General features: G+C 33.9%; 1 protein-coding gene across 2 annotated transcripts in view; it reads left to right on the top strand.

The window, feature by feature from the left end:
- Positions 1-14,439, top strand: part of LOC106881525 (dedicator of cytokinesis protein 1) — a 179,104-nt gene that overhangs the window by 73,018 nt on the left and 91,647 nt on the right. For both annotated transcript variants that reach the window (XR_008263483.2, XM_014931942.3), the window contains exon 3: positions 8,689-8,779. Coding sequence is in view for 1 of the 2 variants with exons in the window: in XM_014931942.3 (XP_014787428.1) it covers positions 8,689-8,779 (91 nt within the window). In the remaining variant the exon portion in view is untranslated. The remainder of the gene's footprint in view (positions 1-8,688; positions 8,780-14,439) is intronic.

The raw sequence follows: 14,439 nt of genomic DNA, 5'->3' as shown, positions 1-14,439 counted from the left end.
ACTGACACGTCCTGCACTCACGGCTTCCCCAATCGAAAGGGGCACAATCTTCCCCCACCTGTTCATACGTCACCTGTGCGCCCTTCCTCTTCTGGTCAGCTCCCCAACCACTGACGTCATCCCACAATTAATAGATATTATTAATGATTTGAACATTAGTTTAAGGCCATACCAGATATTAACGACAAAAACAATATCAGTAGGTCTTTACATAGTCACTCAACTTGCTAGAAATAGTATCCCAGTCTCCCTCATATCATACTTTACTATCTTAAAAAGATAATACATTAAATAATATAACATAGTTCAGGATGGATTTTATCTTGGCAAGAAAAAAAGCAAGGTGGTCATGGCTTGATTGTTTGCTCAGTCAACCAAATTGAAGGTTTAACAACAACGTGACAGAAAAAATAGGTATCCTTAACTGAGAATATTTATTGTTTCTGTGTCAGGACTGCATGAAGAGTAAAAGCCATTATTTTTCCTCCAGTGGTTGTCTTGAGGTCAGTGTTTCACCTAATAATGATAATAATAATAATTGTTTCTAACATTGGCACAAGGTCAGAATTTGTGAGGGCTAGGGATGGAGAATGTAGTCAATTAAATCAGCTTCAGTTCTTCACTGATACTTTAATTTACAGATTCCAGAAGGATGAAAGACAAAGTTGACCTGGTGGAGTTTGAACTCGGTACATAACGAACTAGAACAAATAACTCAAGGTTGATGGATGAGGGGACATTACATGGTGGTGGTGGTGGTGGTGGTGGGTATGCACAATTAATTGATTGTAGAAAAAAAAAAAACAGGCATGGAATACAACATTATACAAAAGGAATGAAATTAGACATCTCAATAGGAACACAGTTATCAAGGGTTAATTAAGAAAACTTTACAGGTCCAAGATTAGTTTGATTATCATGGGTAAGAGCTATTCTTACCAACCTTCAGAAAATTCTGTGAGGGGAAATACTTGCCTCTTCATTTTCACATTCCTCTCCAAGTGGAACTTGAAGTTGATCAGAGTTTGTTTGAAGAAGAAAGTGTCTTTCTTCAGTCCTTTCACTCTTGTCCACCATATAATTTCTTTCATCTTGACTACTAAAGAGGAAAACTGCTTTTCCTTCCTGGTTAATGGTAGGTAGAATGGTGATCCTTACAGTAGACTTGGTAGATAGCTAAATCCTTCCCACTTGCAATGTGTTATTTGAAGTAACTGCCCAAGTCAGTAAAATCTGGACGCTGAGTGAGTATGTGCAGAATAGTTTCTTTGCCCAGCATGCATCTCAAACACGTCCAGCTACTGGCGTCATCGTACCTGTAGAGTTTATATTAAACTAGCTGTCCTCGGTTTTTCACAAATAAATCAAAGATTTCAGGGAGTTATCTATATAGTCCCCCAGCTGAAAGTCCGTTGAAATATTTTGAAATCATTTCAAAAATATGTCCTCTCTTATCGCTCATGTATATCTGGGCTTGTGATACCATATTCAATGAATATGAAGTAATAACAAGGACTCACAGTCTTCACCCAAATATTTTTGTTCTTGTCCACCACTAACCCTCTACAAAATCTAAGGGTTGCTATACCATTAGCAACATTGGCAGCAGACAGACTTACTAAACCTGTGGAATGTATACATTCCGCAAGAAGCAAATAAGCAGACATTCCAACCTGGTCAGATGAAAACTCGAGTAGACAGTAATGAATTACAGAGCAATGCATTTATTACCTTTGCCTAATCTTTCAGGTATAGCTTCTTCTCAACCTATTTCTGGGTAGGACATGGCAACTGGATTATTAGCTTCTCTCTGATCCTATTCATCTCCTAGTTGGGATTAATGTGTGTTCCTGTTATCACTTCATATTCATTGAATATGGTATCACAAAAATGGTTCAAGAGCCAAGATATACATGATGATAAGAGAGGACACGTTTTTGAAATATTTTCCAGTAAGTGGTTGCTTGGTCTGACTACCAAGCAAATGCTATTGTTCATTGAAGTGATCAACCTCTGAAAATGGAACCAAAACTGGCTACATTGGGGACTCCATAGTCCCATTCTCTTCATCTAGGAACTTAATAGCTTTTGTTGCCAGATGTGTGTAATATTATGTCTGCCATGCTTGAGAGGATATATTACCCCCCTCTCATTTTCCATCTTTAAACAAACTACAATTTGTATTTGTTTTGTAAGAAGCATGCATAGATACTTAAATCTTGTAAATATACTTATAAAGCTCAATCTGTGAGCAATTTCTGAGACTAGCAAGTTCTCAGGTACATTTGAGGTATAATATTACCATAAAATGAATGTTTACATATATATTACTTACTTCATCTTCAGGCAAGGTAAATACTGTATAAATATATATAGCTAGTAGTATTGTTTTACACCTTGCTTTTATTCATTTCTTTTCCTTTTGCTTACAGAAAATTATGAGAGTAAAAATATAAATTATAAAATCTCCTAAAATTATCCTAAAAGAAATTTAGTAGAGTCTGCTATCCATAGAGTGTGTCTTGAATTGAGCCAACTTGAAAGTTAAAAATGCTGTTTTTTTTAGGATATATTTCATAATTAAATATTAACTATTTTTCTGCTTAGATTTCTTTAACATGGTTCTCTTTAATTTTGCTACAGTTAGCCACAAGCAAAATAATCTAATGAGAATAGTAGCAGAAATACACATATATTTTTGTCTAAAAATAGCTCTGAGCCATGCATACATATACACAAAGATAAATGCATACACACACACACACACACACACACACACACACATATAGTTTCTCATTGATATCAGTTACTTACACTGAGATTATAACAAACCTGAATTAGTAACTTAATGGTGGCTGTATGTAACTCTTACTATAGACTGAATCATAATACAGCCTACATAAATTTTCTTTCTCTTTGATGATAAATTTTAAAAGAAATATTTGCAAGCAGTTGCATGAAGACATGGCTAATGAAGCTTTGAAAATGAATCTCTCTTATTCCCTGTCTCGCAGTTGATGTTTGCAATGGCTCAATGCATAAGGGGCTAGTCTCATGGCTTTATGCTCTTTTGAGTTTTTAACCAGTCTATCCTTTGCAACACCCATGTTGATTCATGATGTTGCAGTCTATGCCGTTATTGTGGAAATAGGTATTTGTCCTTTAATGATTTTCGCCAGGCCATGCGTTAATTACAGTCCTTTTCATCTTTAAAAATGTATTTCTGCTACTAATTTATAGTTAAGAAAATTGATCTGTTAAGAATTCACTGATTTTGGTAGGGGTACCATACAATTGAAGTGACAGGATATATTTCATTGCAGTTCTCAAGAATCTCAAATATACCATACTTCAGACTGTTCTGTAACCATACAACACATATCATCATATATATATGATTCAAATATCTTGTTATTATTGAGTAGCTCACATTGACTCAAACATAACTTTGATACAAGGGTAACCAATCAAATGTGGCAACACATAATTCCAGTATTTCAAATATGCAGATGTGTAATGTGTGGTATGTTGGAATCATATTTATGATTTTTATTAACATTTGGTTGGCATTCTAACTTTAACTATCATATCTTTTGAAAAAATATCTTAAAATTTAAAGCTAAAGAATATGGTCTGTATTTCAAAGAATAAAAAGTTGAAGAAAATTTGTTCACCATTCATGCGAAGTTGAATATCTTTTATTTTGTCATCTATATCATTTATAAGTGATGGTGTTAAAAAATCTCATAAACATAATGCAATAAGTCTGTGACAGGTTCTTTTCATACTTTTGTTGCTGAGTGGACTTGGAGATTTATGTTAGAGAGGTAGCTGGTAGAAAGCTTGACTGAAATTCACAAGAACTCCTGGTTTAAAACTACACTAGGTCAACATTTGTCATTTTATAGAAGTGAATATATCTTTTTTCTTAAACATAGTGCCTACTACTTTATCCATCTGATGATAAGCATCACAAAACTTGCGAGTATATACATTGTATCTTACAAATTATAAGGTTAAACCTAATATGCTATATCAAAACTAGTAATTTTAGTAGGCTAATAAAATACAAGTTTAAAAATAGAGATCTTTTTTTAACAACCGTACATAAATTTGTCTTCGTCATCATTTCAACATATGTTCTATGCTGGTAGGAGGTTATGAAGTCTGTCTAAATATATGTATGTCACTGCCCTAGAGATGCATCATAAGTTAACTCAGTTCTGATTGCACAATAAATGGGGCATCATTTTATGCACCAGATCATTTGTTAGTGGAGCAGAAAATGCTACAACTGGATGCTTTTTGTTGCACTGATCTGTTTTGTTTTCTTATTTCTTTTAACATGAATTAGCAATGACAAAGAATCATAGAACTTCCAAGTCACTTTGGTCACAAATTCTCTCTAAAACAATTAAAATTTTGAAATCTTCATCTATCTCATTTATTTAAATTTAGAAATCTGTGGTTTTCTTTCAAAGGTAGAAATCATTATCACCATTGGTATCAAAATACCAGAATATATACCTGCGTTGCTTCCTTGTGCCTCTTTAAATCATGAGTTCAAGTCTTGTTAGAGTATACTTTGTCTTTTATTCTTTTTGGGTAGATATGTACCAATCAGGTATTGAGACTATTTTAAATTGGCTGCACCCTTATACCAAAATTCTACCATTGTGCCAATGATAGAAATTATTTATCATTAGCAGTGGTAGATTAGTAGAGTGAATATAGAACTAGACAAATAAATACCAAAATATCTTCCAATTTCAAAAAATAAATAAACAAGATAGAAGAAATATATAAAAACTTTTTATTCTTTGGTAAAAGAAGTAATTTATTGTAATGTGTGACTTGTTTCAATTCCCCGATTGAATACACTTTGGTCTAAAATGTTCTTTTAGAAATAGTTCAAATGCTTCAACTTCCTTTCTCCTATAAATCTTCATCATCATCTTTATTGTTATGGAAGATTAAGAAATTTATCGTGTTAGTGGAATTGTATGGTAGTATATTCTCAGCAATGGAATCTGTGACCCAATTTCAATCCTCTGTTAGAATAGAACAGCTGATTGTCCTCATTTCCCCATACTGCATAACTTTAGGGCTTCATGCCTAATTAAAAAAAAAAAAATTGTTGTTGTCAATTTACACATTTTGTTTTCTATTTGACGACTCATTTTTTTTTTTTTTTTTTTTTTAGTAATATTTCTTCCACTTTCTCATTACCATCAATGTTTTAGCATCCATTTTGTGTCTGCAATAGAGCATCTCCTTATCTCTGAGTCCTGATTGCTATCAAGTATTATCATATATAACTTAACAAACTTCTCTGAAGTTTTTCATTGAAATACCTCAACCATGCATTCCACTGTGATCACAAAGCACCTATTTGCCTGTCATGCTTTATCTAGTAACTTTACAAAATTTAAACCGGCATTCATCTACATAGAATTGTTGCAAAAATATCTCACTTACTTTCTTAGCAGACTTGTATTCATTCTTTTTTGTAAAACGACATCAAATATCCAAAACACCATCATCATCACTGCAAAAATGAATAGTAACAAGGTCAATAAGAGAATTAATTTCTTTGTAGCCTCATAGAATTTACCTTAGAAACTTCTTTTTACTCTCTGACTTCTTTCATTAGGAAAAAGGTACTGTTGTCTCGTTGTTATTGCTAATGTGCCTGTGTCAGGAATTGAATTAAGTAACATTTCAATAAGATACCTTTCACAGCCCTCAAATGCAAAATCAATTTTGTACTTATATAATTTTAAAATTTGGTTGGGGTTATATTTTGAACTTAGGATCTTACAATCACTGATTCAACACATGCAACCTTATAACTAGTGTGTTTTTGTAATTAATTTGTTTTTAAGATAGTAGTATAAAAGTCATGGTTGCTTTATGTTTCTTTTAGTGTAGTGTTACAAAAAAAAAGGCTAAAAATAGAATAACAGAATATTTGAAACATATATGTGAAGCTCAAAGTTATATAATGTAACATGTTATAACACATCCAGGCATGTGTATATTTCTTTGCAAAACTGCCTCTACACTTTTATGGTAAGTAGCCCTTTATATTTACCTTACTTCAGAAAAGAGGTTGTTTATTGTTAATAATCATTATTCATATTATTTTGAAGATTGGTATTACTAACCATATTTCCCTGCTTGGGATGCACGAAAGAAGGAACCTCTACACAATTACTTGGCCTGGTAAAAATAGCAAGCATAATCTTTCACAAATCACTTCCTGAAAGAAGGATAAATTGGCTAACGTTGTCTTAAAAATCTAGTCAAATGTCAATGATAGCAACTTGGTTAGACTACCCCAGAGCATTTGGACAATAAAGTAGAAGCTACATATTTTTTTTACTACATTGTACCCTATGCATCCAACCTCTGCATGACCAAGTGTGTCTGTGATCCAAAATCAGATTGGAGTATGTTATGCCTTAAGCTCAAGGTTGCCCTCAACAATTCTAAGGGCTGCTTTTGTGTCAGGCATGCTTGAGCTGAGATGAGCTGAAGCTGGATAAGCCATAAAAGCCTTTGCACCTGTTTTGAGATGGCAAAAAGGAGAAGGAAATAAAGTGTTGTAGAGGCAAAATAGAAACTACCATATAGTTTATCAATCTCAGTACTAAAATCAAATTTCTCTTTTCCACATCAATATAGGGTAGATTTAAAACAATGTAACCTGTATGTGAACACACACACACACATCACTCCACTAACTAGATGCAGATCATGGAGAAAGATTAATTTGAAAATGAAGATAATGGATTAATATTTTAATAGAAAATCATGCATGTATGTTTGCATTGATATAGGTACAGTCATACATGTTTCAGTTAGAAGATATAGATTACATTGAGACATGTCTTTATAAATATTATTATGTATACACACACACACTACCTTCAACTTTTCTGTAGCGTCAGTTTTCATCTCCTCTCTGCCTCCACAGTCATTTCTGTTGTCACCCATCACTTATTTTTGACTATATCTACTTCTAATATTATCCTTAACTTCCTCCCTTCACTCCAATCACTCTATCTCTACAATCATACTCTTGTTCCTTTCACCTACCCATTCTGGTTCTGCTGTCATCATTTGTACTCTCTCTTCCTCTCCTTTCTATTCCCCCACCTCAATCATGTTACGTTGAACAAATTACATCTCTTAGAATAGTGACTAGCCTTTTACATTTATTTGTACAACGCAACCCTTCTTATGTTGGTTCAACCATGAAATGTGCAAGGTGCACTCTCTAGTGAGCAGAGAAAACAGCTTTATTATATGGAGATATGACAACCTTTCTAGTACTGGTACTATAATATAATACAACTAGAGCACTCTGTAAAGTAGTTGATCAATGAGTGGAGAAAGCATAGAGTTGAGGATATCCAATAATCTTGTCATGATAATTTTTGTAATGCATCTGTTTTGTATTAACAAGTGCGTGTCTGCTTGAAATTGAGGCTATTTCTTGCCTAGTGAATGGAAGCAAACAACAATATGTATATATCAAAATCATTGTTATTTTATGTCCTCATTCCATTCTAGCATATTCCACTACATACTCTCTGCTGTTACACTGAAAAGCCAATTTATTACAATTTCAATTATATTAAATTACTAGCTTCAAACACACCCCATGTGGACTTTTAGGCTAGCTCCTGCAGAGGACTAATTGGGCCTGTGGCTCAAAACTAAAGAGAGATAAATAGCATGACTATAATATGTCTATAATGACTATCTGCCTCGGTGGTGTTTGATCAGCGGTTAAGGACAGATGAGAATTAATTCTGTAACGCAATCATTCTATTGTTCCAGTCCCAATTTGAATTCCAACTGTTGGCCAATTTGTCCCATAGTTCTCATCTCAATGTAAAATTAATGAAACGGACGTCATTTATCTACCCCTTGATTTCTGACATCGTCTGACAAATGCCAACCAAGATGGCATGAATCAGCCAAGCTTTGTCAGCTAGAAATAGCAACCCAAATGCTTTTAATTCAGATTCCAAAGCCAGATGTTCAAGAACCAAATGAAGGGCAGAATTTTAATCTCGGGATCATCCTGATTCCCAAAAGGTATAATATGGCTATGTAGAGCAGATGTAGACTGAGACACAGGGGTCCTGGACAGACAGAAATTCACGTTTATTAATATAGATTTACCTTGAAATTGAAACCCTACCAAGTTTGACTTTATCTCCCTTCCCTCTAGGCTCAGTAAAAAAGTATCCTCTAATATATTGAGCTTGAAAACAATAATTCCCTTTCTCTTCTACAATTTGTCATGTTCCTAAGTGATGTGATAGAAACAGTTGAGCACTGGAATAAATGCACTTCAGTATTTAATTTTGCTCCTCTTTAGAGCTTTATTGACCATATCCTCCCCAAAATTTGAGGTCAAATTCAAGGAACTTTATATAATTATTGTTGGTTTACCTCTCTATTTACTGTGTTAGCAAATGTTGATGTTTGTTGAAACAAGTCCATTTTACAAGATAGAAATTCATTTTCAGTTTTATTACTTTTACTTGCTACTCTTGTCATTACTTTCATCATTATTTGCTAAACAAGAATCCTTTTGTTTGTCTTTTTAAGTATGAAACATTTCTCTTTTATGAATTCTTCCATTTATACATTTTTTTATTTGTATTTTAGGGTGGTATAAAGGTTACAAAATTAAAAACAAACATGAGAGGGGAATATTTCCAAAAACTTATGTGTTCATCAAAGAAGCCACACTTTCAGGGTAAGTGTTATCAAACCAAGATTATGTTTAAAAACAGATTCATTCATTCATTTAATCATCATCATCATCATCATCATCATTCAACATCCATGTCCCATGCTTATGAAGATTTTGATAATGGTGGTGCTGAAATAGATAAAAGACTAAAGTTGTGAGGGGTATAATCATTTGGAACAAGCCCCAAGTTATTTCTCAGACTTCCTTCTACACTCACACACTTTCCCAGTAAGATTCTGGTGTCATCTTTGGATAAAGAAGATCAAAATTAAATATTGTAAAGCATTATAGTCCAATGGTCTATTTTTGCCTCTACATGACAGTAATTATATTTGTTTTCTTCTTAAACATTTTGGGTAGGGAGAGGTTATAGTAGACTAAATCAACTTCAGTACTACCTGGTACTTTATTTTATTAACACAGATAGATGACAATCAAGTTAACCCTGGCAAGATTTGAACTTAAAATGTAAAGGACTATAACAAAATTCTTTATCATTTTTATGTTTACTTTTCTATGTTGGCATGGATTAGCTAGGGACATATTAAAGTTATGTTTTCTGACTCGATGCACATTTTATTTTTTACCTGCTCTTTGGTCACCTCTTACAATGTGCAAGGATATAGGGCAAAACCAGGATACTAAAAACCAGGATACATATCCAGTTTTATAAAATTCATTTCTAGCATAAACACAGGGCCTCAAATTTGTGGCAAGTTGATTATATTGTCTCTGGTATTTGACTAGTACTTTATTTTATCAATGTCAGAAGGTTGAAAGGCAGAGCTGACTACGACAAAATTTAACAAAGAACATAAGGCACTAGAAAAAATATTGCAAGATGTTTTGTTTGCCAAAAAAAGATTCAAAGCCATGAATTTTAGAATCGAGGAAAACAGTTGGTTTAGTTGACACAAGTACATGCTTGATATTTATTTAACCGCCTCCAACTAAATAGAATGAAATGTAAACTTGTCTACGACAGAACAGACAAATGAAATTATATACTTCATTATATATTTTTTTTTTTGATAAGCTCTCTACCTTAATAATAGTACTTAATATCTAACATAGGTACAAGTTTTAGGGGTATGAGTTAGTTGATTACTGCCCTAATAATGATAATAATAATGTTTCTGATTTAAGCACAAGGCCAATATTTTGAAGCTAGGGGATTTGTCAATACCACCAACCCCAGTGCTTGTTTGGTACTCTATTTTATCAATCCCTGAAGAATGAAATGCAAAGTTAACTTTGGCAGGATTTGAACTGAAAATGTAAAGTATTGTAACAAATGCTGTTATGACTGCCAGTTCAATGATAATAATAATATTCAGCTTGTCATGATATGTGCTTGTATGCCATTTTTAACAGACTTAAGTAGTAACTGAAAATTCACCATAATAGAACAAGTTAGTGTTTATACATTCAGCAAACTTAATTATAGAAGAAAATCAAGGACTTGATTGAAATTTTTAACATATGAAACAATGTTATGAAAATCTTCAGTTTTATGCATCAAGTTAGAAACATGAATTGTGGAATATCCATGGGTCCTGCTAAGCATTTCACCTGGCGTGCTAACGTTTCTGCCAGCTTGCTGCCTTATTTCATTTATGTTTCTGCTGTGCTGTTATGTTCCTGAGGTGTGTGCAGCATTGTTTTTTTTTGTGGTAGGGAGGGATCCAAATTGTCTCTTGGAAATGTGCTGTGCGTGAGAAGACCCGGCAAGCCAAGTAAGATCGTTGCCAGTGCCCCTGGACTGGCTCTTGTGCGGGTGGCACATAAGATGCACCAGTTTGAGCGTGGCCGTTGCCAGTACCGCCTGACTGGCCTTCGTAGGATTTTCGAGCGAGATCGTTGGCAGTGCCCCTGGACTGGCTTGTGTGGGTGGCACATAAAAGACACCATTTCCAGCATGGCCGTTGCCAGTATCGCCTGACTGGCCTTCGTGCAGGTGACACATAAAAGCACCTACTACACTCTCTGAGTGGTTGGCGTTAGGAAGGGCATCCAGCCGTAGAAACTCTGCCAAATTTAGATTGGAGCCTGGTGTTGCCATCCGGTTTCACCAGTCCTCAGTCAAATCGTCCAACCCATGCTAGCATGGAAAGCGGACGTTAAACGACGATGATGATGATGATGATGATGATAATACACAGTTTTGTTTCTTTAAACAGACAAAACACTCAAATGTTTTGTCTGTTTACTGTGTAGAATACATGCAATGTGAGTTTGTGTTAGTGTTTGGTGTAGAGTATACATTATGTTATTTTACTAAGTGATCAGTGTGTGTGTTGAGTGATGACCAAGAACTGTGTGCTATACAAGTTGTGAAAGGAGTGTATTGTGTGAAACGTGCTTTTGAATTGAAAGTGTCTTGTATAAGATGTGGGCTGTACCTACCAGGGCTATTTTGTGTCAGGCTGTGAACTCTTGTATGGTTTACTTTTATTCATGTTCCTTTTGGGTTATTATTAATAGGGTAATTCTTTGGTGAGAAAAGGATCAAGATCTCTGTTAGTGTACACAGATTTTCATTTCTGTTCTTATTGCAGTTGGACAGTTTTCTTTCATCTCCTTATCAGTTTGGAGAGGCATGTTCCAGATGACTGTGGCTATAGCTTTGTTATGTACCCTGTTCAGTATATTTATACCACCTCTTAACCATTTTCATGAAGTGTTGGTATATTGCTCTGTGGTTGTAGTTAGGGGCTCATTATTATATGTGGGTATACATTGCAAAGACTAGGCAAAAAAAAATTATGTCAGTTTCCTCATTGTACTGATTGCTTTTTTCTAAATCTTTTAGTCAGGAGAGAAGGCCTGTTATAGGGTCTTCAAGACTGGTGGTGGAGAGTAGGGGAAGTCACCTTCAAACCAGACACTTGGTATTGAATGCTTGCAACAGAGTAGTCTTTGCTTAAAGCACTCAAGATGCAGGTTGGTGGTGTTAGACAGGGCAGTGGTAAGTCTACTACCCCTGTGGGCCATGGCAGAGTTTGAACTCAGAATGCAAAGAGTCAGAACAAATACCACAAAACATCCCGTCCAACATTCTTATATTTACACCAATCCACTGCCCTGAATTGATACCCTTTTATCAAACCTGAAAGGAGGAAAGGCAAACTTGATTTCTGTGAAACATTCTATTTAATGATTATGCTACTTCGTCACCTACTAATTGCATACTGTGCACTTTGTTCTTATTGTTATTTGTAGTCAGGCATTGATTCCATGCAGTTAAAATCAGATCTTTCATTTCTGTTTTTAGCCCAGAGCTTTTGAGCCATTTTTAGCTTTCACACTGGCTTACTTCCTATCCATTGAGTTTTACATGGTATTGGACATGAAATGAGGTTTTTTCTGTTCTTTAGGATATTTTAGAATTCTATTTTGATTTTGTTTTTTTTTAAATCTTTTCTGTTATTTTGTCTTTTACTGATGTTTTGTGCAGTGTTTAGTTTCTAGTTTGTATTTTATTCCTCCCCTTTCTTTTTATCTCTCTCTCTATATATGCGTGTGTTATCTATATATATAAAAATGAGAATGTGTGTCTGTCTGTCTGTCTGTCTGTGTGAATCCCTAAAACTCGAGAACTACGCAACCAATTTCATTCAAATTTTACAGATGCCTTACTTAGGGTTCCAGTTGTGTTTTAGTCAAAAAAAATTTTAACTTCTTCCAGAGTTCGAGCCCACAGCAACATAATATCTCCTCCACTATTTAAGTATTACGTGTCAAAAGTGAAACAAAAACACTCATGTCAAATACTTTCACTTTAAAAATGAAACTATTCTACTAACTGAAACAATCACATTTCGATACTGTAATGACAGATACTTTCAGAGAGAGAGAGAAAGAGAGAGAGAGAGAGAAAGAGAGAAAGAGAGAGAGAGAGAGAGAAAGAGAGAAAGAGAGAGAGAGAGAGAAAGAGAGAAAGAGAGAGAGAGAGAGAGAGAGATGTATATGTATACATATAGATGTATATGTACACGTTATTCCACTAACTGAAACAATCACATTTCGATACTTTCAGAGAGAGAGAAAGAGATGTATATGTATACATATACATGTATATGTACACGTATATACATAGATATATATATATAGATATAGATCTATATGCATACATGTATATGTATACACATGTGTAGATGTATATATATATAGATGTACATGTAATATGTACACATATATACATATATATACATGCATACAGATATCTATACATATATACACCCATCACACACAAACACATGCACACAAACACACACGTTAGTCATTTGTTTTCTTATCCAAAACTACATCAAAAGTACTGAACGGATCTTTATGAAATTTGGAAATTATATTCTATGTATAACGGCCATAACTCCCATGAAAATTCATATATTTTTGATGTTGATGAAATTTTAACCCGAACATAACAGATGAGCATTATTTGTAATTCAACGGTACAGCAGTGTAAGACTACCCTTTCAGATATACTTTCATTGTGATTTCTGCAATGTGGTGCATAAATTGTCAAGTAAATGAGACGCATCTTTGCCTCCACTGATTCACTTGCAAAGTGTTGAGTAAAATTATTTCGTTGCAGACCTCCTTTGGGTCTTTTTATTATCACTACGACACACATAGTCCCCAGTTGGTAACATTGATTTCAAGGCCCTCCTAGATGAGAGACTGGCATTCCACTTAATGTCTATGTTCCATGCTGGCATGGATTGGAGAGTTATTAATGTAGAAATATGGTATCGTAGCTACTAACAGTTGAGGGTTGCGTAGTCTAGACAGCGTTTTTAGATTTCATTATTCTCTTTAACCCGGGCAAAGCCGGGTATTTCTGCTAGTTATATATATATATATATATATATATATATATATATATATATATATATATATATATATGCACACACATACATATAAAGTCCCTTTCAACACTAATTATTTTCCCTTTGCTTGATTCTAAGTATTATTAATATCAGTACTGTTGTTGTTATCATCATCATTATCATCATTACTTCTCTTTGCTACAAGCACAATGAAAATATAATTGCTTCTACATAATGCAATTTATTTTCCAGTACCACACCATAAGGAACATGATCTGTATTTGTGTTTAAATGTGTAAAATATGCACATGCACACACACACACACACACACACACACACACACACACACACACACACACACTGAGTAAATAAATAAAAAAATTTGTAACACTAATAATGTATGACAACACTAAGAATACAAGAAGAATTGATCAGCATTATTCCTTTTGATTTTAGGTTTCTTTATTTTCTTCATTTTTTTATCCTTAAAAGTTATTAATAACTTTGTATTTTAATTCTGCACTTGCTTTTTCCCATCTTTAGCTGTTTGTTAAACCCTTGCAGTATAGCATGCATTAACACTCTCCTCTTAAAACATATTAGAAACGAATATGCATTCATATCATTAACTGTAATAATTAGATGCTGTCATAAGGAAATTTGAGATCCTAAAAAAATATGTACAGTGATAATATATTCCCCCTTATTTATAGCTACAAATAATGCATGTCTGAAAATGAAGGAAAGAAAAACCCTACTGCTGGAGAAAATTCATTTCATCCATTTTACTCTGATTTTTTTTTTCTGAATTTTTTTTTTTTTTTATCATC

Source organism: Octopus bimaculoides, chromosome 2 (genome assembly GCF_046866305.1).
Source record: "Octopus bimaculoides isolate indiv1 chromosome 2, ASM4686630v1, whole genome shotgun sequence".
In the NCBI taxonomy this organism is placed as follows: domain Eukaryota; kingdom Metazoa; phylum Mollusca; class Cephalopoda; order Octopoda; family Octopodidae; genus Octopus; species Octopus bimaculoides.
This window is presented reverse-complemented; position numbering and strand designations above follow the sequence as displayed.